At 37.1% G+C, this 25,003-nt stretch overlaps 2 protein-coding genes across 5 annotated transcripts in view; one reads left to right on the top strand and one right to left on the bottom strand.

Moving 5' to 3' along the window:
• The window catches only part of ASB5 (ankyrin repeat and SOCS box containing 5), a 40,110-nt gene extending 25,052 nt beyond the window's left edge, over window positions 1-15,058 (bottom strand). The window contains exons 1-2 of one of the 4 annotated variants that reach the window (XM_066317576.1): window positions 14,971-15,015; window positions 11,414-11,486 (exon numbers count right to left, since the gene is read on the bottom strand). In XM_066317576.1, the coding sequence (XP_066173673.1) occupies window positions 11,414-11,469 (56 nt within the window). In that variant the 5' untranslated portion in view covers window positions 11,470-11,486; window positions 14,971-15,015. Of the gene's footprint in view, window positions 1-2,732; window positions 3,015-11,413; window positions 11,487-14,970 lie in introns of those variants that run through there. The other 3 variants (XM_066317575.1, XM_066317571.1, XM_066317573.1) reach the window with 3 other exon arrangements.
• Window positions 14,807-22,584, top strand: SPCS3 (signal peptidase complex subunit 3). Its single transcript, XM_066317577.1, has 5 exons — window positions 14,807-15,045; window positions 17,462-17,537; window positions 20,111-20,185; window positions 21,671-21,786; window positions 22,138-22,584. Exons 1-5 carry the CDS (start codon window positions 14,903-14,905, stop codon window positions 22,268-22,270), a joined length of 543 nt encoding a protein of 180 aa, XP_066173674.1. The 5' UTR covers window positions 14,807-14,902; the 3' UTR covers window positions 22,271-22,584.
• Window positions 22,585-25,003: the final 2,419 nt, after the last annotated feature.

Raw genomic sequence — 25,003 nt, 5'->3', positions numbered from 1 at the left:
AGTCTGACAAAAGGAGTTCCACCAAAATCTACTGCTTTGTACCTGAAACACCCTCAATTACACAGACTTCATAAAAGAAAGGTTTATTTTAACTCAAGGGGTCAATTTAGAAAGCATGAAATAATGCCTGTGCCTAGTAGCACATTATTTCCAAAAGTTCTTTTTTTCTTCAAAATTATAGCACTCTGTCCTAGTCAAGCCACTATAATAGCAGTAAGTAATTTTTTATTATTAAAAGCAAACCTAAAATACCAGTGGTAACAGAATTTTGAGAGTATGTAATCAGTTTAAAGCTAGAAAATAAAAAGAAACATTTCCTCTAATTTGAATTACTTACTGAAACACTATAAACTTCAATTGGGTAATGATGGATGCTAGGCTAATTATGTGTTTTGGTGGTTATTTGTGTTTTTTCTGCCAAGGTTTTTCTGCTACTTGAGAAAAAACACAGAATGGATCACTAATTAGGAGGATACTCAGTATTTAATTTTTCAAGTTTCAATTTTTCATGTTTCATGCTTCATTTTACTTATTGTACATCTTTTAGATATCACTTTTAACAGGATATTTTGTTAAACTCTATTTATATATTTAAATTATATTTTTATAAACTCTCCCGAGGCTTCCCTGTGTTTCATGAACATCAGCAAATCAAATCCCAAATCCCAAAACACGTGAGTTCAGACACTAGTGTGCCTTCTTCCACAGACATAGAACTAAAGTATAGAAAAGATAAGATAAAATAATAATTTTGAGGAGAATTATTTGCATCCCAAAGAGCAAGGATTGCTGCTGTTAGTCACAACAAATGGATGAATGGCAGATCATGTAACACTAGCTAACATGTGCTTACAGCTCTTACAAATCCAGAACCTACCACTTCGAGCTGGACAGTGAAAAATGAAGGCACACTGATGTTGAATTGTAAAAAGTACAGTTTAAGTACAAAATAGTTGCATTAACTCTTTTCTTTTAATAAAGCAAGCAGAAAACTAGAAAATCTCCCATATGTTTGATCCTTTAAATGAATAAAAAAACCTCTGTTACCTGACCAAAACAGTAACTAAACTGCAAGAGCAAATGATTTTCATCTTTTGCATTGGCCAGCTACTAGAATACTTAATAATATATTACTTTGGGTATAATAGATGAGACTTTTGACAAATGACTGAATTACAGATTCCTGGGTTCAGCAACAGGCAACACTACAGACACTATTTTACTCTCCAGCCTGATGCATGCTATTCTTTCCCCTCCAGTTCCTCCCAAGTCTCTTCCCTTCTGTGCCCAGCTTGTGTGTCAGTCTTCCCATAAAGAGCTGCCTTAGAGCTGGCCATCAGTTTCTGGCAAAAACTTCTTGATTTCAAGTAAGGCCTTCCCCATTCTCTGCAAGTATTCCTGTCTGTGCTCTTCCTATCCTACTGCAGTGAATATATACATACACACCCACACACTCCCACACACATATATCTGCTCACACACAAACACATGCATAATAGTTCAAATGGTGTTATGAACAGGCTCAGATGTAAGACCCCAGGATTTCAGAGCTCGTGCAGAAAACACATGATATAAATCCATCTCAGGTGAATCTTCTGCAAAGTAAGCTAATTGCTGCTTTAGGATTTAAGCCTTTCTTTCTGGATTGCAAATTTTAACACCCTCACACAAAATGTCTAGCTTTAGTACCAACATTGAAGACTGAAAAAAATCTTTTGAGTTTCAAACTGTTTCTGGCTCATTTCTACAGTTTCTCCCTTTATGTTTAACTTGGGCTGTCTTCACATTTGTGGTACCTAGGGGTGAGTAGCAAAGGCAGTAAGAGGCAAGGCAAGTCTTCCTGTTCTACTGCCTAACTCAGCTTGATGCCATCCCAGAATACAAGGAACAACAATAAAGACAAGTGAAGTAGCAGGGATCCCAAGGTGAGCAAAATCAGATCTCAGTCATGTACCAGCATGCCACAATTTAGAAGAAAGAGTGTTCTGTAATGCAAAAGAAGAACTGAATGAAAATGGTACCTCGCTACAGATGAGATTGGGACAAAAGTTCTGCTAAAGTTCTGCTTGTATGAACAGAAAAGAGAATTTTCACAAGAGCTTTCATCCCAGTAAAATCTGAAGGGTTTCCACACACATGCCCAAAAGCTGGCTCTGAAAAAATGTTACCAAGGTTCCTGATATGTGCCAAGAGACAACTTATTCAGAGTACATCAGGACTACATCTTCTCAAAAATATTACTATAAGAAAATTTTGCCTTAATCAAGACACCATTTTCAGAAATATTTGGACTAATTTCACTAGAGTGGTACAAAATAATCATATAACAAACATGGAAAAATTCAACTATGCATGGTAAGCTGGGAAACATTAGGAGCAATTGGGAAAATTGTCCCAGATTGGGAAGCATTCGGCAATCTTATTTATATACAGCCATCTTAAATATAGGCCTCTCTCCTATTAGAAAACTGGCTGTGATATTTCAGTTTTATTCCAAACTTAATATTAATCTAAAAAAAAAAGAATCAAAAAAGACCAAAAAAGCTCACATAATCTAACAACACTCCTACAGATTTTTTTTGTTATACAAAACACAGCAACAACTACAGAAAAAAAACCCCACTCACACATATCATTTGAAAAACTGAATGTAAATGAGGCTAGCAGATAAGTAATTACCTGAACAACAAAATCCCCAAACAGTAGTGATAACACAGTATGCACAAATATACCTTGTCCTTGAGGAACTCCATAAAATTCAGCAGCTATCCTTGCTGCTTCCTTACGGTTGCCTTTCACAATGTAGAAATGACTAAGAATAGCAAGGCTGATCTTCACAAAAAGTTTAAAACAAAACAGTGAAAGTATAGTAAAGTAGACATTGGATAACTGCTGTGCAAAAGGGCGACTTTCTTCTATGACAGTCATTGCTGCAGCAAAATCTCTGTCAGTGTTTGGGTCAGGCTCTCAAATGTGTTGATAAGATCATATGGCTCTAGCCATGCACTCTTGGGAACAACTGGTCCCGAGGAAAGAAAATATCAGCTGGTCATGATGCCTGCTGCTCAAAATATGACGATTATTTATACTGTACATAGTACTGAGTTCACTACTGCTCTTGCTAGCCCAGTGATATTCATGTGGGACAGAAGGTTCCAAGATCCTGGATTGTTCTTGTTCTACTTAAAAGGTCTGTTGCATTCCACATTGTGCATTTCTAACTCATTTATGTACATGTTTAAAATACATTTTCAAAAGTATTGTTATAAACTCCTGAAACTCATGTACTAAACTAAGTAACCCAGATAATGTTTTTGCCAAACTGTGTTCTCCTGCTGCTTAAGTACAATTGCTCTTTTCTGATATTTCATTTTATGTTAGATTAATATTCTTTCCTTAAAAAAACTAGAATCATACCTGTAAATAATTGAAGTACACATTAATAGAGATTTTATATATACCAGCTTTGACAGCCTCTCATTATTTCGCTCAGGCTGAATGAAAGTATCTAGTATACAAAGACTTTAGCACTATACAAAAAACAGTATTCAGAGCAGTTGATACGAATCAAACATCTAGATATTTTTATGGATAAGACCTGGAGCACCTAAAATTAATTAAAATGCAATGGTAAATATAAAATATGGAAAATTTCTAATAGCTATGATATGTATTTCATTGTGCTGCATAGTATTATTTTAAACCTATGACATGACAGACTTTATTTGTTGGCCAGTTTTAGAGAGGGGAATATAAATTCCTCTGATTTTTAAAGAATTAATTTGCTTTTATAGCATAAAGCTATTACTCACAGTCATCAGCAGTCACTCACAAGTTGTTCCATTAGTGTGAGTAATTGCTCAGTAAATTGCTGAGTTGTAACATGATACAAACTGAGGAGCTGCATGACAGAACCAGATTTCTAAGTGAACTATAATCCTAAAGTAAAGAACCATGGCAGCCAAGAAAGGGTCCTGCTTTAAACTTTTATACTTCCTTGAATTATAACCTCTTGAATTCTAACTTAAAATATTCTACCCAAAGTAATTCTTAACCTTTCTATTCTACCCTGGATTCTCTTGTTCTGTGATTAGGAAAAAAAAATAAAAAATAGAATGTTGGCAGCTGTCCATCAGGATAAAAGGGTATGAGCCAAATGTCACTGCATCCACAGATCACCCTGACTTCAATGAACAGCATTGCAGATATTAAGCACTATAGTACAAAACCATATTTCTGAAAGGAAAGTGGAAACAACAAGACACCTCTTATCATCTGACTCTCAGAGTAATTTATTAGAGTAAGAAGCTATGTTTTTGGGAAATTAAATTCAAAAAACCTATATAAATTAAGAAAATACAATGACAAATGGAAATATTATTGGAAATAAATACCAAGATTTTTAATAGACAAGAAGTGAATTGTGATTATCTTGAGAGAAACAGGAATTAGGCATTTTTCTTTGGAAAAAAAAAATCCACTCAAAAGTCAACCATAACTAGAAAAGGCAATTAAAGAGTTTATACTGTAAACTATATTAGTTGGTAAAAAAAAAAACCACACAATTTTTTACTATATTTCATTTACAGACATTTTCTCATCCAGCCAGAATAGGAACTGCTTTCCTCATACCATTATTAGAAGCAGGAATGAGTACTTAAAATGCCAAATGAAAATCCCTTTTTATATTTGGCATATTGTTATCCAACACTGAATTGAGGTGTCATGTTTTCCACAAGCATAAATGGCATTATGTTCTGAGCTCCACTGCCAATTTTTGTTTCAATCATTAATAGAAATGGTATTTTCCTTAGTAACACACCCAATATTGGAATTTCTTACTTCTTCCATATTTGTACTAGTATTATTAAGCCTAACTTGATCAGTCCACAGAATTCCCCAGCCATCTTTGGACCTCTTTTACAAATCTACCATGCAGAACAAGGAAAAAATCATAATTATGTTATGGAAAGCTTTTTCTTCCAGACAGTGTTTTACCTGACTCTTTTTCCTTCTTTTTCATATAGCACCATCCAGTACCTGCTTTCTCATCTGGACTTCTCCCACATTTTGTTAGTGAACAAAATAATCTTTCTTTGTGGAGGCAAAACTCCAAATAGCAATTACCATAAATAACAGCAGGAGTTAGCAGTGCTCAGAATTCATCTTCCCCTTATAGTACTGTTTCCTGCTTCTTATAATTACAGTAGATAAATCACAAAATAAATTTCTCAATTGTTAGATGGTTTTCTTCAAGCATAATTCTTCTGGTAAGGTTCAAAAAAAGTAAATTTAAAACTACAATAATTAGGCTATGTATGCATTTAGTATTTTGTAAGCAATGTTTCAAATAACCTCACGGATTTGTAGAACCGCTTTTAGGAACGACATGAAAATTGAACAGGAAGGTTATTCCTGTATCAAAACTTGCCTTGTGTCCTTTCAAAAATTTCCCTCATCAGTAATAAACTACATAAAGATGAAAAACTACATGAAATAATGAGTTTTGAGAATTCACACATTCTCATCAGCAGCTGGCAAAACTATTCTCATAATATTTGCTCTTTTTGTAGAGCTCTATAATTCTTATGTGTCAGCTTAGCTGGAAACTCTTCCAACTGCACAGAACCAAGTTTATCCTAATCTAAGGGTTCTAAACTGCTACAGAAATTACCATTACAGCTTGTTGGCAAAGCCATGCTATGAGGCACCCAGTCATGAAAACTGAGCAACTGCTTAGAAGTTAACGCCCACGCGGCATTTTGGGAGAGCCAGCAACGTGAGTGCTGAACAGAGAATAGCTGAGAGGAAGCCCATGCAGACTGGAAAAGGCAGGAACAGAAAGCTACAGCTGTTGTAATGGAAACCAGAAAATGGAAGCATAGGTAAATAAATAAAGGCTCTGACGGTCAATGAGATGCTAAGAAGGAGTGGAAATAAAATAAGTGTCCCACATTTTCTATTGCATGGCAATGTGAAGTAACTGGAGTCATATCTTGCAAAACTGCAGAATAATGAGAGCTTCCAAATGGAAATGCACCATATGTAATGAATGTACAACATTATAAAGATATCAAAACACTTCCCATGTAGTTTTGACTTTTGGGAATGAAACCTCTTGGCCTCATTTCCTCCCTAGTAACATGGCGAGTATTCTGAAGATAACTGCATTGCTGTTAAAAAAACCACTCAGGTATCCTGGTGAAAAGAATAACTAATTAGATATTTAATAATTTTTATTTTAATACAAAATTCAGATTACAAACCTAAATAAAATGAAATCTTGACTGTTTATTCACTTACTATCAACAGAAGAGATAGGCTGTAAAATTATTTTAGCATTTAGGGTTTTATCACAGCACACAAGAAAATGGCAATATGCTAAATTGCAGATTTAACAATATGTGCATTTTTGTTTAAGAAGACAGTAACACTGCAACAGACAAGGATACCCCTACCTTGACTATACTAGCATATTCCCAGAAAATAAAACAAGAACAATGTAATGATTCCTCTGATATGCTTCCCCATTTCTGGCAACTAACTATTTTAATTTTAAAACCACTCAAGAAATCTCAAATGATGGAATTTATGGTCTTAGAGTTCCCTTTTAATGTAGCTTGGTCAGCTATCCTTTCTCAAGAACATAATTTGTATAATCAAAATAGCAGTACTGCTGTTATAAAGACTATAAAGTGGTTCATTTCAAATTCCAGAGCTCAGACAAAGTAGTGCAGTCTTTTAATGCCTTACTGTGTAGCAGCCAAGTGCAGAAAGAAAGTATTTAGCAGTGGCACCTGTTTGTGCTAATTCAAACTGTCCAAAATCTAGTGTACAATTTACCTTCAACCTAACATATGTGATTTTTAGGAAAAAAAACCAGTAATTTTTGGGAAAAAATGTAATTTTTAGGAAAAAACCCAAAAAAACCCACAACCAAACCAAACCAAACTGACCAATCAAAAACAAAAAAACCCACAAAAAAGCCTCACCAAAAAACCTATGGTCTATCATCTATGATTAATTACATAACCACACTCATAAACTATTTTATTCTAGTAAATGTTCATCTATGCTTTAAAAGACCAAGGTGTTGAATTTTCAGTAAGACAAAATACGGAAGAAAATTATCACAACTGATAGAATATTTAGTCTTTGAAGGCATTGTTTTTAACAACAAAGACTATAAAACCATTAGAAATATGATTTCTTTGTAGCATGTGCCGTGTTGTTAGTTTTGGAAAACACACTTCCTTCTATTTTTATTTTTTAAAGTAATAAATTTAAAGTAAATGATAAAAAAAGTAAAAGAGTAATTATATTCACAGCACAAACACCATTACAGTTAGTCTTAACAGTTTTCTTCTGTATTTTGGAGATGCATATAAATGTCTGAAAGTGAAAATGTTTATTTGAAAAATGAGATAAATGTGAAATACAGTACAAGAAATTATTTGTATGACACTTCACCTGCATGTCTTTCTCCACATATAAGAGACAGCTAAATATACACAAGAAGTTAATAGTCATCCTAGTTCTGAAACTTCTGTCTAGTAACAGGTATAATAGAAGATTTTAAGATACCAGGAAGAGGAACAAAAACTCTTAGGTGCTTTGAAGAATTCATTATTTTATACATTATAGGTGACCAACCGGAAGAAATCCGTAAAGCAATGCCCTTGAAACAAAGAGCTTAACATAAAATCAGTAAGAAATCAAGTTTTAGTACTGTTTCTGATGTAAGCATACAATGATTCATGAAGGACGCAGAAGAAGCATGAGCTACTGAAAAGGAAATGTGTAATTCAACATGAAATATACTTGCTTAGTGACCAGTGAACTTGTATTTTACTGAGTGTATGAGATGCTAATCCTCAAAATTTTACCTACTTAGCTAAAGCTAGCGAATGGTATGTCATTTTTCATGTGATCTATGTTCAGCAATTTTTTTCCACTATTTTATATTCAAAGCATTTGAACTGAAGAAATCTAGGCTCAAAGGAACTATTTTAAAATTTATTTCCTCATTATGCAACATGTTACCTTAACATCAGACTGAAGACAAAAAAAGGCATACATACCATAAAAAATCTTCAAAAAGTAGTAAATGTTATTTCCATTAATATCATTCTTAAGTTAAGGATATTATGCATTTATGCTTAGGCACAGAAAATCAAAAAAAGTCATATTTACCTGAGGGCTACAAGAAATTCAGAAGCTGGAGTGACTGGAAAACATCAAGCAGCTGTTGTGTCCTTTTCTAAACAGGAATTCAAGCCCATTAGTACAACCCAAATACTACTCTTTGTAAAATATGAAGAGAAGAGTAGATGAAGTACAGACTCTGCACAACTGTTTTGGGGGAATGAAAAGACAAAAAATGAGAGAACACAAACTTTTTCATCCAAAAAAGATGAAACTTGGTTTAGATCTGAACTGCTTTTTTACTGCATCCCATTGCTATCCTTAAGAATTCTGCAGAATTACTTGAGCATCATGACAAAGCCTACAAGCACAAAAACCTGAGAGTCCTGCTGCCAATTGCAACAGACAAATCATTGTATACCAAATGAAAGGCTCATATCTCCTTTTTACAGCTTTTCTTCTTCAACACTATGTCTCTCCAGGATCTACACAAAACATACAGCATGAAGTTACAACTCATAACCAAAGCTATGTTTCATTCAGATTTCTGCAGTTCTCATAATTCCTGCTAACAGACTAATAACCCAACCAAAGAATTTAACCAAAAGTCTGTTTCAAAATGCAATGCAATGACATCTTTAGTGGCACAACAGGGACTGAGCTCTGGCTTTTGACACCCATTCTATAAACTGTTACATATTTAGACACCATTTGTCTTCTCTAATAATGAGACACAACAGCTCATTTAAAAGAGTTTTAATGCACAAAAATTCATAAAACTTGTGTAACATATATAATTTAATACATTATTTCCATCAGTTCTTGAACTGCTCCAGAAAGCTATGCCTTTGTGTGGTAGTGGTACTTTTTTTTCCTCCAGTGTATTAAAATCATTGGTCTGACACAGTTTAGGCTCCATACAAATCAAGTTATTTGAGTACATGAGTAATGCAACCTTCCATTTTTAACATCGTAAAAAAAATTGCTTGTTCTATTGTTAAGTCTTAATAAGTTCAAAATGGTTTAATTGAGGTGTTTTGCCTTTCCTAGTAGTTGAAAATACTACTCCTATCTTAGAAAATAATTCTAGTATACAGACTTGGATGTCTGGATTCCCAGCAAATGGAATTACTGGTCAGGGACTAAGTATCAATCAGTATCTTTGCACATAACAGACATTCTCCATATAACATGCATTTTAAAGCATAAAAACTAACTCAGATACTTAAGTGATCATGAAATTCTAGTTTTCTAACTATCTCAGTTCTTGAAAAAATAACATAGTATTGTTGTATCTGTATCCCTTTGTCATGCACCACTGGATAGCTGCTTCTTGTCATGGGAATACATGCTCCTTCAGCTACAAATCTGATATCAACCAATTCTGCTGTCACATTATCACATGAACGTGCCTGATCTGCTTAACCAGTCCATCTAATCACTGACAGCAAAGTTCTACCCAGAAGGGAAGTAGGTATGACCAACAAGCTTTCAAGTAAATTCAATCTGAGTTCTGCTAGAAACATAGTAAGCTTATTTACAGTATTTGTTGCAGTCCTCTTTGGATACTTAACATAACTCAACTATTAAGAGTATTACAGAAGATTCCAAAATAAGTCGTGTATGTACTTAGAGACATTACTAAACCCAGAAACGTGTCAGACAGCAGGCACACACAGCCTGCTGACAGACAAACTCTACCAAATTTTGCCCCCCAGAAGTTTGAAAAGTTACCACCTCCAGCTGCCCATTCCATTCCTCAGCTGAAGGTTCCTGCCCCTCTCTCTCTTCCTGGAAATGAACAGGAAGGAATGCGTATTGGTACGTTCCTCAGTACAAAATCTGGCAATTTAAACTGCTGGTAAGTTAAAACCAACCTGCTGGACTTTACACTGAAAAATCCACCCATACCAACCCCCCAACACCCCATTCTAAAACAGGGCAAATGACCCCCTGGAAAAAGTCATAGCAAACTATGAGGGGAAAGTAATGTCAAAATGCACATATCCACTGTCTTTTCATAAGGATACTTAAGCATAATTTTTGATGGCCTTATGTACTGATACAGGTGTATCACTGGATCTTGGGAAGAATCTCCTCATTTTGCACCTCTTTCCCTTTGCTGAGTTTCTTTCTTGGGTCCAAGAGATTTCTTTCATTGCCAACCATATCTACAGAACACAGATTCCCTCTCTGGCAACTAATTCAACTTCTCCCTTAGGACTGTGGCATTTCTACTAGCTTGACAAACAAACTTTGCTATTTCTCTAGCAGACTGTGCTACCACCTTATTAATCCAAATTCATGCAACTAAACCTGGCATTTTTGCAGTTTTTATAGTCAATCTTTTCCTTAATGAACAGCAAAAATGTCACAGGTTCTTATTAATTAGATGCCTCTAAATAAAAACAATACTTGAGCTGTGAATCCTTTGTCGTCAATTTGAATTTCTTTCAAAAATGTTAATTTTATTCTACCTTATAGGCTGTCATCAATTTTTTCTTTAACCATTTAACTTTTCTTGAAAAAATATTTTTTGTTTCTAAAGAACAGAACATCCATTTGCTTTTATTCTCCCTTTCTTCAAACTGGCAGGTTTTCTTCTTGACTAAGTAAAAGTTGTTAAGTTGTTTAATTTTCCTTTTTTCTGCGTAAAGCATATTTTGGTCCCTAAGAATGCTGTTAATAAAAGAAAATTACACAGTCAATAGTAGGGATGAGAGTTAAGTTTATTCTGCAAGCTTAGGTCATTATATGCTGACTCCCATGGCTAATGTTCATAACAGAAAGGCTTTTTCCATCCACTAAAATTGGTATCAGCTAAATGATATCATCATGACAGAGCTAGTAAAACATCTTCTTCTTCAAGTTGAGGCATGACAAGTCTCTGCTTGGTGCTTTTACAAGAGACATAAAAATACACTGTGATGAAGACTTGCACCTGGCTGAGTGAATGAGGTTAAAACCTGGGTGAGGTGGATTGGTAGCATGCGGGCTTCTTGCCCAGAATGCAAAGCACAATGAACTGAGAAAGGTTAAGCTAAATCAGTAATGTTTGAATGAATTTATCTAACTTGGCTTCATAGACCATGGAATGGATAAACCTCACAGGAGCCAAAAATTAACTGTGTTAGGCTCCAAAATATATTGACTTTGGAGGCAAGAATATTTGGCTCTCTCTGTCATGCAGCTTTAATTTTAAAATATCAACTTCATTCTGAAATCAGAAATTTAAAATTCCCCATGATTTTCTTGCTGAAGGACTCACAATAATGCTACAAAAACAAGTGAAAATTTCTTCTTGCTTGTCTTCATATTCTGCATACTGTGTAAATCCAAAGCTAAAAAAAAAAAGAAATGGAGGTGAGAAGAACATTAGAATCAAATGCAGTCGAAAAAGCCTCTTCTCTTATTCACAGCCTTTCCACATCAGCTGTAAAAATCAGCCATCCAGAAGAGGTGTTAACTGAAAGGGGGCTGTTGCAAGAAACAGCTGATCATGGCCACATTTATTTTAATCTTCATCTTCCTACCCAGAGCTGCCTGAGAGGCTGTGTTGCTACTGTCTCTTAAAGAATTAACACTTCAAAAATTAATAAGGGACAAATTCAAGAAAGTATTTGGACATTTATGGTAAAAAAATTAGGAAGGACATACGTGCCCCTAGATCAAAAAAAGGTCCTCATGTATCTAGGTGTCAGATGCCACAGGCACCTAAATTTTCACCTGTAAAATTAGTCAGAAACTTAAGCCCCAAGAAGGAAAAAGGTGCTGGGCTGAAGTCAACACTTCCCTTCTCTTGAAATTCACAAACCACACACCCCGAACTGCCAGCCACCCCAAAGCTTCCATCTATGTGTACCATGTTAGAACTAATATGGCTTCAGTGGGAAAACAAAGAACTCATAGCAATCTCTGTTGATGGTCAGTGTCAACACTTGCTATTTTGTTTACAGATGATGAAAGGAATCACTCCGTAACTTGAACACCAGAGTAGAAACATGTCAACCAAAGTAAGCAAGCTACTGTCTCTCAAAAGACTACTAATCATCAGCTGCTGACAAGGATCAATCCTACTGAAGTGCCGGCACTATAAAAAAAGAACACGTTTAATAGATCTATTTTAATAGAAAAATAGATGTTTAAAGATGCTTAAAAATAGATGTTTAAAGAGTGCACAAAAACTTATTTTCAAAGACAGGTAATTTTAGGGTAAGGACTAGAGAAGGATGGCAAATTCTACATTTCAGAGCTGCTGCCAATCATATCTCTGCATTTTTTCAATGAGGTTGTAATGGAAAAAATGACATTTCTTGAAGTAATAGCCTGAACACTGACATGCCTTGTGCTCTGCTGCTCTGGGCTTAAGGGTGCTGCCTGGGTAATGGTAATGAATACCATTCCACTGCATCCAAACTTTTCTGCTTCCCCAAGATCCTATAAATTCATTTCCATAATTATAGTATTTGCTCTCAGAACACTGTTTATTTAGCTGACAGCAATTTTTGACATTAATATTATGTCATCATTCTTCACAATATATCAGATTTTATATCTTTCAAAGAACAATCTGGAACTTACAAGCAAACAGTTATTGCAAAAAATTATCTCCCCTTCTTCTTCCACAACTTCCTTGTTTCAAAAATTTTTTTCTATTTTGATTTTGCAAGATTTCAGTCATTAAAAAGCTATAGGTCTCTTTATTCTGAAACAGTAATAGATCAGTCCTTGAATAAATTACACTGTCTTCCCCTGCATACTATGCTTCTAAGTGATATTTATTCAGGATTTCAACTAAAATAAATCCAAACCTCCACCAACAATAGCCATATTTATTCATTGCATTAAAAACATATAAATTTAGCTGAGCCTTTTGATTTTGGTCCTTTGCAGGTACCTAATTATTGCTTTGCAAATTTCACTACTTTATTCCAGTAAGTTGTGCCCAAGAGCCATTTTTCCTATTAAACATTGTTTAGTATGAAAAACTCTAAATAGAAACCACATGAACTAAAAGCAAGAACAAAGGCGATTAAGCCTTTTTTTTTTTTTTTTGGTAGATATGAGAAAAAAATGGTGTTCACATTTGAACTATCCTTTTGAAAGTAGCAGACATTTTAGAACTTCTGAAATGATTCGGTTCCCCAGCTTAAAGTAAAAGCTTCCTTAATACTTAAAAATTTTCAAATATTCTGGGGGGAAAAGTACCCACTTTTCTGTAAGACTAATCCAAGGTTTCAGAAACAATGAGTTCCAGACCATAAATCATCACAATAATTAATATTCTGAACAGCACAAAATAATAACAAGCCAACAAAAAATCTTTACACAAGAACTCTCTGCACTGCTGAAATTCTTATGAAATATCAGAAAGGTCAAGAATTAAAAAATGCAAACCAGAAAGGAGCCTTTTTGGGCCTGAGAGTGATTTCAATGTGGCAAATATACAGAAACCAACTGCATAGTGCAACACAGGGTCCCCAAAGGAATGTCTCCATAGGTACCTTCACATCCTACAAGCTAAACAGACATGTGCTACAGGTACACAGTCAGGGAGGGAACAAAAAGCCTCAATATGATCTTTTTCCTTTTCCATTTCCTACCTTTACCTGCAAAGATTATTCTTCCCTGATTCATAGACCTGGCTCTTGGCTACAGGGAGGAGAAAAAAACAGCACCATGATTATAGAACACAGGTATTTCGGCATGGCCTGACAGTCCCCACCTTCTCGCTATCCCTTCAGTCGCCATGAGGCCTCCCACCCTCTTAGACTCCTGCACCTGAGCTCCTGTTCCTACTCCCACTATTTGCAGCACTAGAACCTTTCTGCCGGGAAATTAACCAGAGCTGAATCATTGCTGACACCTGTTGGCTGCCCCGAGAAATCCCCGTTAATCAGGCCTGGTATAGTTAATGCAGACGAACATACCGGTTGGGAACAGCAAAACAAAATCGACTCCAAAGCACTGTAAAAGCTCTCGTTCCCCTCGGTTCTCATACTGATAAATGCTGCAGGTCCAGGAAGCAGGAATGGGCACCAAACAGGGGCCCCAGGAGGAGTCAGGAATCACTTCTCTACATAAACTGATCTTTGCTGGTAACGATTTGAATCCATTGGTACCCCAGATTGGTGGGGTAAGGAGAAAGGTTGCCTCACCCTGCCAACGCCATCAGGCAATGTAAAAGGATTTCTCTTTGTAAAAGTAGCTGGAACAAGCCCAGCTACTACAGGAAATTTCTAGGCAAAAAGATTGACATGCTGAGCATACGTGTAACAAAATGGAAATTAACAGGAACATCCTAGAGGAAACAAGGGAGGGAATGGCAAATCACAGTACCAGTGAAAGCAAGATAAAGACATCAATTGAAAATACAAGTCTTCGCCTAAAACTTATTTACGCTTTACTATACGAATGCAAAAACCCAGCAGAGCGACAAACCCCAGCTTTCTGGTAAGAAGGAGTGCCCTGGGGCAGAGGCGGCGGCACACAGGCAGCAAACCCGCCTCGCCACACCACCCGCACTACGGCCGCCATGTTGCCCTGGGCCCGGCGCCGGCCCCGCCCATCTCCTGGCGGAAGCGGGGCAGGGGCGGGCAGGGGGCGTGGCCTGGCCCGGCTGGGCGGGCTCTCGGGAGGCCACGCCCCCCGGCGGTCGTGCGCGCGCCCCTTGCCCGCCGCCTCCCGCTTCCTGCCGCGTCCGCGCGCCCGCCCCGCCCGAGCAGCGGCCGCAGCCCCGGCCGGGCCCAGCGGGGAGATGAACACGGTGCTGTCCCGGGCCAACTCGCTCTTCGCCTTCTCGCTGAGCGTGATGGCGGCGCTCACCTTCGGCTGCTTCATCACCACCGCCTTCAAGGAGCGCAGCGTGCCCGTCCGCATCGCCGTCTCCCGGGTCACGCTGTGAGTGCGGCGGGGAGAGGGAAGGGAGTGGCGGGGGAGGGCCGGGCCGGGCCGGGCGGCAGGCGCTGCCCGCTGGGGAGGTGCGGGGCTCGGGAGCACGGAGCTCGGGCCGGGGCGGGTGAGGGGACGCTGACGGCAGGGGTGTCCGCCCCCCGGCTCCTCGCTCGGGCTCGGCCTCCTGCGCCGCCGGCCGGGCCAATGGGGGAGCCCCACGACGGCGCGGCCGGGCGGGAGCCGGGGCGGGAGCCGGGGCGGTGCTCGGGGCCGGCCCGGGAGCACAGCGGCCGCTGGCGTGGACAGGCAGCGACCTGGAGGAGCGTGGAGTTTATCCTATGGGCGTTTATCCGATCGTAGTACCTTTTTCTTTTAATTAGTTGTTTTCTTGGGTTTCTCCATGATAACCTAGCGTACTTTCTGTCCTGTGGCAGCAAAGTGGTTGGGATGGCTTCTTGTCTGCGAAACGCACCGGGTGGAGGACACAATAGCACATCCAAACGTGTTGCCTACACATAAAATGTACTGATGCGAACTTGTGCTGGGGGACCTTTTTTTTCCAATTTTGGTGTTGGTTAGTGGTGGTGTTTTTCCTTTTTTCTCTGAAAGGAGATTTCGTCACAGAAAATGATGTGTGATGTGAAGGGCAGTAGTTTCACAAGCATTTGAGTAGCTGTTAGAGCTACCAATGAGTGGAGGTCCTTGCTCCCGATTTTGCCACGTGGTTCTTTACCAGAGCTCCACAGGGGAATCTGCCTCATAGGACACTTTACTGAGCTGCTTTAACTCAGTTCATGTTTTTTGTTCGGTTGGTTTTGGCCCAGATTAGGGAGCTAAAGCAGTCTACTCTTGGAAGTGTTTAGTGCCAGGTTGGATGGAGCTCTGCACAACTTGATTTAGTGAAAGGTGTCTCTGTCCATGTCAGGGGGGTTGGAACTTGGTGGTCTTTAAGGTCCCTTCCAGCCCAGGCCATTCTGTGGTTTGGTGGAGATTCTGTGGAGCTTTGGAACCACCCCAAGGTAAGTGGCACCAGTGGTTGCCTAACAGCAGGACTTGAAAGGAGAGATGAATGCAAATAAAGGAACTGCCATCACCTTTCAGACTGGTTTAATACCACAGGAAAAAAACCCCAAAGCCTGTGCTTATGCTACACTGAGGATTACAACAGCATAAAATTGGCATAAAAGCATGATTTGAATGTTATAGTGAGCTCAGCATATATGAGGTAGCATATTAATTTGAGTGAAATGTGACCTGCCAGTCCCTTCTGTGATGCACAGATCTGGTAGTACTGGGAGATGTTATACCTAAGCTGCTTCTCTTGAATGTCCTGGAGAAGTTCTGGAGACCCCAGATTTAAGGCCTGCTCCTTCACCTGACTGACAGTGGATAAGAGGCAAAGTCAAGTGCTTGAGAAGGTTTACTACTTAAAAAGATACTGCTTTTTGCAAAGGGATTGAAATTCATACCAAGGCTTTAATTGTGAAGATATGGTGGTGGTTCTCTTAACTACAGTCTCCAAAACTGTTTTCTCCACTTGTAAACTTTTTTTTAAATTTGGGATTACTAGACTTGGTTTTAATGAAATGATGTTTTAATTGACTAATTTCCCAACTCGAATGTATGTAACTACGAAGTTCATAATTCATTAAAAATTTGTTCCGTGAGGAGTTGTAGTTCATAGTTGATTCTCAAGGTAATTGCATATGGTATTTCTCTTTATAGGTGGTAAGTTTGGTAAATTGATAAGCTTTATGAATACATATGGAAATATTGCTATGTGTCTGTTATTTTCCAGTTGCTCTATTGTGGTTTAGTGTGGCAACATAAGGTACTCTTCCAAATGTAGGTTTATAATAAAACCTTCCAAAATGATACAGTTTTCCAGAATGTAGAGGAAAATAACAATTTTCTTCATGTTGTTGTTTTAATACATTACAGGAATAAATCTTGACATTTGGGTGAACTATGCATGTAAATTTTTACTGGAATGGTCAGAGCATGAGAGGCTTTGTTTTTGTCAAGGACAGTTGAGAAATAATACTGAAAAAGGTTGCCAGAGGACTGCTATGCTGATAGTGTCCCATGCAGTTTTACATATTTGGGGATGCTAAAACATATTTTACTAAAATGAAATGTAGTCCAGCTTAGATACAGATTTTTGTTAACAGGAAGGAGTCAATAGGCTACTTTTATGTCTTAGACACAATGGTGGCAAGGCCTGACATTTAAAACTGGGACACCATGATTTCTGGAAGGTAGGTGTTTGTTTGTAATGTTGATTACATTTTAGCCAGAAGTATTTGAAACAAAGTATGAAAATGGATGAGGGAAATAGCTAATAAGAACCATTATTTGTCTCTTATATACTACATAAATAATGAGAAAGGATAATCTTGTGTTGTGTTTTGTTTTCTCTTAGAAAAAATGTAGAAGATTTCACTGGACCTAGAGAAAGAAGTGATCTGGGATTCGTCACATTTGACATTACTGCAGATATCCTTAATGGAAAAAAATTTGGTTTGCAAACCTTTTGGAATAAGAACACTTTGATGTCTATTTTTGTTACCTTATAATCTTCAGAGATTTAGGACTTGGGGAAAACTAGCAATTTGTCTTAAAATAAAAATTTAAAGTAGCTAAAAATAGTATTTTGCATAGCTATGGCAGTGAAATAGAACTTAAGCCAGCTGTTTGGTCTCTAGTAGATGACAAGTTGTTTAATGCCTGTTTTTAAAATCAGGCTCTGTTGTGAAGTGCCCTGGATCAAATAATGGGCAATGAAGTTTAACATCTGGACATTACTACTTTTAAGTGAAATCTGTGTCAATGGTTTGAGGAGTGAATTAATGGTAGAGTTTATACAGCATGTTGTTCTGAGTGTCATATCTAGTCTAGGAACTGCACCTTTCAAACTCATTTTGTTCTGAGGCTTTCAAAGTTCTGACTGAATAACAGTTGCATAGAAGTACCTGTCGTCTTTCAAAAATAAAAAAAGACATTGTAATCCTTTACTTGCTTAGATGTTGAACACTCCAATCTTTAGTATAATACTGTATAAAATTCATTGGGAAGCATATGATTTACTAAAATATTGATCACATTGTTTTTTGGCCTCTTTCTCAATTGCTGTTGCAGTTTTGCAGTTTCTCTTTGGTACTTCTTAGCTTCCCTGCTAGTCTCCATTTAGGCTCTTGAAACAGCTTTTCTGCAGAAGTCAGTACAAAACAACTGGTGGCATGTTCAGGTGATTACACTAAATCACATTTTGCAGCTGGTCTGAGGATCCTGGGATTTTTCCCTGTCAGCTGGTTTTTTCACTGTTAGGCAAGACACTGATTATCTTTGTGTTTTGGTTTCGATCTTTTGAAGAAGACTGTTGTGTGAGCAAACTGCACAAAATACAACTCTTGATACAAATGCTGGATAAACAGGCTAATCAGATTTTTGCAAGTCAGTCTGCCCAGGAGTAAGAGGATTTTTTTTAATCAACTGGAAGCAGGAGAGGTAAGCTCCTAAGTCTGAGTTTTACCTCTGAAATGCTTATACATATTAAAATTTTAGACTGAAATTCTAAAGCAGATGCCTAGACTTGTACACATTGTGTATAGAGAGAGGCAGAGCAGGGCAGGACATGACCTCTAAAAGAAGTGTTCTTATACAAGGATTAGTCTGCAATATGTGGGCGTAAAGGTTCCTTGTTTGAGTGACTTCTACTAGTAATTTCTAGTTTCAGTAACTTCTAGTTTGAGCAGCTAGTAGTTACTCAAACTAGTTTGAGTAACTTTTACTAGCCTTTCTTATTTTTTTTTACAGATTCTGACTAATTCTCTCATGCCTGGCATAAATAAAGCTTGCAATATTTAGAGATGTAAAATGCAGCTGTCCGGTAGGATTTTTTGTTAAAAATTTGTAAAGAGGTACAGGTACATTGACTGTCTTAACTCCCAGAAAGAAATTGTTAAATAAAATGGCAATTTGAAAAAGGAGCTGGACAAAAAAAAAGGGGAACATAAAGTTTTCAGAAACTCCTTTAAGCTTATTTAATTCATTGCTAAATTTTGCAAATGATGAGAAATCCTGTCAAGGAGAGCTTCAGAATCTTGTTTGATATTTTGAACCAGATGACAAAAAATGTTCAAGTAAGATACTTCTACCTAGTCTTGCAGTGACATCAGTTAAAATATATAATTCTTTTCTTTTTTACCCTTTAATAGCTTAAAAACATGTTTATCTTGGTATGAGTGGAAGAAGAGAAAACAGATTTTTAAGGTGGTTAGGGAATCTATTTATTCTTTTAGATAATGGCAAATAAAATGCAAAAGAGGACTAGGAAATGAAAGATTACAGCTAAAGCTCTATTGTGAATAAAAGTCTTTTCCTTAGCAGTCACACATTATTGTTAAATAAACAGACAACTATTTAGAATCCCAGCATTATTTTACTGTCTCAAATGGCAGTCATCCATTTTTTACTGTTGATCAAAAATCTGTGCAGAGCTTTGTTCGAGTCTAATGAGCTTTCTTTGTTTTCAGTAGGGAATCAAATTTGCTAATTTTCGTGTCCCTATGTGAAATACTTCCCATATTCTAATTTCTCTGATGGGCAATAAAGGCTCTTTGAATTCCCTACACTTCACCAATTTTGTATTTATATCTTTAATGTTATTGTATTTGGATATGAGAGTTCTCTGATAGTATAAAGAATTGCCTTGAGGATATTTATTGAAGAGTTCTGTCGTGACTTTCATGTTTAAGGTTTTATAATAGGTTGTCTAGCAGAGGATTCTGATTACTAGCTTGCAGTATCAAATATAGAACTCTTAAATTATTGGAGGAGAAATAGCTGCTACATTTCATAAATAGTAAAAAGAAATACCCACCTAGAAACCTGTCACTTTATTATGATTAAAATATGTGTTCAAACTGCTGGCAGTGCTCTGGTTTATGAGTAAGATGAGATATGTTGAAGGGTAAGAGCTCACTGTAATGATTATAGGCTACTTAGATCTAGTAAAAATAAAACAAGGTTATGTAAGTACAGTATGGTATTTTTCTTAACTCGCATACATCTGCAGAGTATATTTGATTGGAATGTTAAACAATTGTTTCTATATTTGTCGGCAGAATATTCAACGAAAAACAATGTAAGTATTAAAAAGAAGTTTGATGCAATTACCCATTTTGGTACTGTAGCTATTTTTAAACGTTCTGTAGTTCTGCTGAGAAGAGTCGAGGCCACCAGCATTTCCTACTAGGCTGGGCTGTTTTTACTGGCCTTCATGATTATTTCCTTGACAGTTTAACTGTGGGCTGGGAAATTCCCCTCTGTGAAACCTAACTTGATATATGCCCAGTAGAATGGGAGAAGAATAACACATGCCTTGTGTTGCAGTATACTTAGCATAGTATACTGTAAATGAGTTTTTTCAACTTTTCTGTCCATTTTACTTTTTTTCTAAATTTCTGCAGTTGACTGCTGTTAGAAACAAGAGAGAGTGGCTTCTGGACTGGCCTGGTGTGGTGTCTTTTGTTCACAGATCACAGAAATGGTTGCCCCTACAAGTTACTATAGCCCCATAATTCATTTACATTACTTTGTCATACTTCTCGAAATAATTTGCCTTGCTCCTTTAAATTGGTTGCTACTGAGCCTTCGGATAGCTGAATACCCTTTTTACTGATCTGATAGAAGCTATGTGGAACAGCCTTTAAAAAAATTACTTTAATGAAACACCGTGCTGCCATGGTACTAGTGAAGTCTAGTTAAAGCTGCTGTGGTCACATTGCAAGGATATGGTCAAAGCTTGGGGGTTTTCTTTACCTGCTCTACATTTTTTTTTTTGTTGTTTGAAGTACCTTAGTTATATTAAACAAGATGCTGGATATTGTGTTTGTCCTAGAATAGTTTTTAGGGTTTCTGTGATTTTTTTTGTGTTGTTCTGTATTTTAATTTTTTTTCCTCTAAATATCACCACTTCTCCCAAGTACTGAGAAGTATTTTTCTAAATTGTTCTATAAAGTACTAAACAAGACTGTTTAGCATCTACTTAAAAGAGCAGTATAAAGTTTAGGTAATCAGAACTTGGACTCACTTTTTCAGCTGTTCATAAATCTTTTGGGGAAGGTGCTGTGCTTGCAATTCAGGTAGAGATTTCCATTAAAGTTGGAAAAATGTTAATTACATAGGCAGAGTCATGATAGCTCAGTTTAAGTCCTTTATTTGAAACAAAGTCTAAATGCTGCTTTAAAAGTGACTTTGCAATTCAGAAGGAAACCCCTTTATGCTTTGTAATTCTTCTAAAGCATATGACTTTTTTAAAATGTTTCTTGTGTTTTAAGATGTTCCTTGTTGTTTCCATTTATTCTGTGCCACAGTTATAATTGCTTTATAATACGTGTTTATAATCTATATTATAATAATATATATGTTTATAATAACGCTGTGTGTTACATTACCCCATTATGAAGTATTAGTTTGTTAAATTATTATGGATTGCAAGCATATGCTTTAGGGCTTTTAGATGAATAGTGCAAGGAAGGTCCAGAATGTGATGTCTGTTATTGATCTGGTATGTCTGAATGTGATCTGGTAAGGTACCTTGCTGACTTAATTACAATTATGATTTTAGGCCCTAAATCAGGTGGTCCTTTGGGACAAGATCATGTTGAGAGGAGATAACCCAAGGCTGTCCTTAAAAGACATGAAGTCAAAGTACTTTTTCTTTGATGATGGAAATGGTCTCAAGTAAGTAAATATTTGTTTTATTACTGTTATTCATGGTGTCTTGATTTACTTACATACTTTGCATTTAATACGTGTGTTCATTGGTGTGGGAAGGTACCTGTATTCTATCTGATACTCTTGTCATCTCTGTTGCATCTTTGGTTGTTAGAAGAGGGCCTTGGGATACAAGATGTCCTATGTATTCTGTAGACTAGAATGTGCACTGCTGTTATGTAGCTACCTAAAATCAAAAAGCTTATTTGTTTCTGGATCAGGTAAACAATCTGTATCCTAATGTATTTAATACTAGTAACTGTTAATTAAATCGGTTAACTTGAGTATTTGTGCTGATAGTCTTTGTTGCTTTTGCAGGGGAAACAGGAATATCACCTTGACTCTCTCCTGGAATGTTGTACCAAATGCTGGCATTCTACCTCTTGTAACAGGATCAGGACATGTGTCTGTACCTTTCCCAGATACCTATGAAACAACAAAAAGTTATTAAATTATAGTGCTGAATCATAAGCAAAATATTTTTATACTTGTATATTGTGGATACATTTTATTGCGGTTTCTTCTTGCATCCCATGCAACTTTTCACTGAAAGGAATTTAATTTCCTCAGGCTAGTAGCATAGGAAAATGAAATGAAAATTCAGGTCGGGTGGTTTTTTTTAAATAAAGCATTGAAGCTGAAACTTAAAGGAAAGGTAAACTGCAGAATAATGGTTTTGAGAGGGGAAAACTGAGGAATTTTTTTTTCCCTGGCCATCTAAGTATAGACCTCCTTTTCTTTTAAATAAATATTTTTAAACCAGAAGATAGTCTTCCTGTGTTTGGGCTTTTTAAGTACTGTCATAGTTATTTATTTTGTGTAGAACTCAAATTCACCTTCTGGAGTTGGTTTCTGGGACTGCCTGAAGGAAATGGCTCTTCCACTTTAGGGCATTTTTTAAATCCATGTGCAGTATGTTACAGTAGGCTAAGTTTGGTCATTTCTAGGACTTGGAAAACTGATAGTTCATTACCTATCAGTCAGTCTCAGATCTTGAGTGCCACTGATGTAACCCACATGCAGTTCTGTATTACAAATCATTTTAATAAATAATAATTTTGCCATGCAGCAGACTGGAAGAATAAAAAGAAATCTATTCAGTATGAATCTTAACACTTCAAGCATAAGACATAAGGCTAAGTCTGTAAGAAAAGTAAAAGCTTTAGGTAAAGAAAGGCTTTCTAAAATGGAATCTCTAGATGTTTATTGGGATCTCTTCATCAGGAAGAATGAACGTGCTTGTTCCAGAAGGGCCTGAGACAACTAATATTAGAGGGGACTTTCCATAGCAAGGAATAGGATAGATGATCCCTAAACAATCTGGGTAAACCTTTCCAAATTAGAGGATTTCTGCACGGTAAGACAGAATAATTGAGGCAGATTTACAACTTGAGTGTCAATGAGTCTACCTGCAAGTCTTGCTGAGTTGTGTGAATCAGGAAAGGTAGCAAGCAGCGTGTAGCAGCTTCAGTCAGCACCTCTGTGGAAAAAGTGGCCTCTCTGTGGCTGCACATCCCCCTTTGTGTGCTACAGCTGTGAATGCTGTCAGGGTTGGGAGGAGGTAAGGAGCGGGGTATCAGGATTGCCTCATGGCAATAAAGGTGGTGTGTGGAGGTACAAGATACCCCTGGTGCACCTGGGTCATTGGATATCCAGGAGAAGGAGCACGCGCCGCCATCGCCTTCCTGGCACAGTCCGTAATTTCTGTGTGTATCTTTGAACAACATATGACGGGGGCATTTATTGCCAGACAGGGAATATTCTGGAGGTCCTGGGGACTTGGAAAGAGAGATTTTAATACTGTAAACTCAGGTTTTAATACTGTAAATCAGAAAAAAAGTAATAGGAAGATTATGAGAACTGCAGTGTGAAAAACCTTACAAAAGAAGAGATGCAAAAGATTTTAGTAGAGTATCCCCATTTGTTTTGAGTTCACTTAAGAGCTGGTTGATTTTGAGGGAACTAACTTGCTTTTAAAAAGGGATCTTTAATATTTGTGAACTGTCCCTAAGTGATTATTTAATACATTCTTCATGTTGGTGTATTAATCAAAAATGTCTTGATAAAAATTCCCAAAAGGTGCTTTGTCTTTACAAAGAAAGTTTTGTTTAAGTGCGAAGACTAAAACTTTTTTTTTCACATGGATGTTTTAGGAGAATTTGTCGCTTGTATCTGGCATGTTTGCATTAATTTCAATTCTCTGAACTTGTGCTGTTTTCCACAGAGTAATATAATCAGCACATTGAAACACATACTATTTTTATTGTGCTTTGATATCTAATATATATATGGCTCTAAAAATTGTTACAGAGAACTTAAAACTCTCATAGAAAAGGAAAACAAAATATTTTTAGAGATAATTTGGCAAAGTTGTGGATTTGTTTTGGTAATTGCTGAATAAGTGGTTGGTTTTTTCATAAATTATATTCTTGAATTGTTTACTGAAACAGTTCTTGTGGCTTGGCATTCAACCACTTCCCTGCATTCCTGTGGCAGTACTCTTCCAATGAATATAATGTTTGCCTATTACAGAGAAGCTTTAACTACAAAGACACGGATCCGCTGTCAAAGAGCATCAGGGAGAAAGCTACTTTCTTTCCTACAAAATAGTATATTCCTGCCAGCAGACAGGAGCAGAATTTCAAGACACTGAAACTGTAGCTTTTACATGTGATGTTTGATACTTTACTAGCTTTCCCCTGTGAAGAGAAATATGTTTGAGGTAAGCATTTTAGAGGGATGAAGAAGAAAGCATCATGGAGTTCAAGTTCTTGGAGAGAAGAACTTGTTTTTATCCTGAGGAAATGGCCAGCATGGATGAGCCCTTGGTGCTCTAATAGCTTGGCTTTTGCTCCTGAGCCACTGAGAGACACTGTTGGTTCAAGGTTTAAGGAGGCAAATTCCATAATAAGCGAAAAGTCTTTCAAAATGTCAACACTTAAGATACATTTCAGATAGTAATTTTGAAGTGAGGTTCTGGAAACAGGAGTGTAAGGGCTGAAAAATAGAAATTTTTAAACTGGGCTGGGTTTCCATTTGCCATTAAAAACATGCAGCACTACACTGTTGGCTCTATGCAGGAAGAGCAAAATAGCTTTGAAAAATATGTTTAGAACTCTGCTCCATAAGAGTATGCAGTCTTATTTATGAGTGGCCCTACAGTTAGTGAAAATAGACATTGAGA

The sequence above is a fragment of the Sylvia atricapilla genome, chromosome 4, assembly GCF_009819655.1.
Source record: "Sylvia atricapilla isolate bSylAtr1 chromosome 4, bSylAtr1.pri, whole genome shotgun sequence".
Taxonomy (NCBI): domain Eukaryota; kingdom Metazoa; phylum Chordata; class Aves; order Passeriformes; family Sylviidae; genus Sylvia; species Sylvia atricapilla.
Note: the sequence above shows the minus strand (reverse complement) of the source record. Positions and strands in the feature narration are given on the sequence as shown.

Bases quoted from the DNA above. Each gene is read 5' to 3' on its own strand.
- SPCS3 (XM_066317577.1), top strand. From the start codon at position 14,903: ATGAACACGGTGCTGTCCCGGGCCAACTCGCTCTTCGCCTTCTCGCTG. The intron at 17,538-20,110 runs ATCCTTAATGGA...ACTCGCATACAT, and splicing joins CATTTGACATTACTGCAGAT to CTGCAGAGTATATTTGATTG. The intron at 21,787-22,137 runs GTAAGTAAATAT...TTGCTTTTGCAG, and splicing joins GATGATGGAAATGGTCTCAA to GGGAAACAGGAATATCACCT.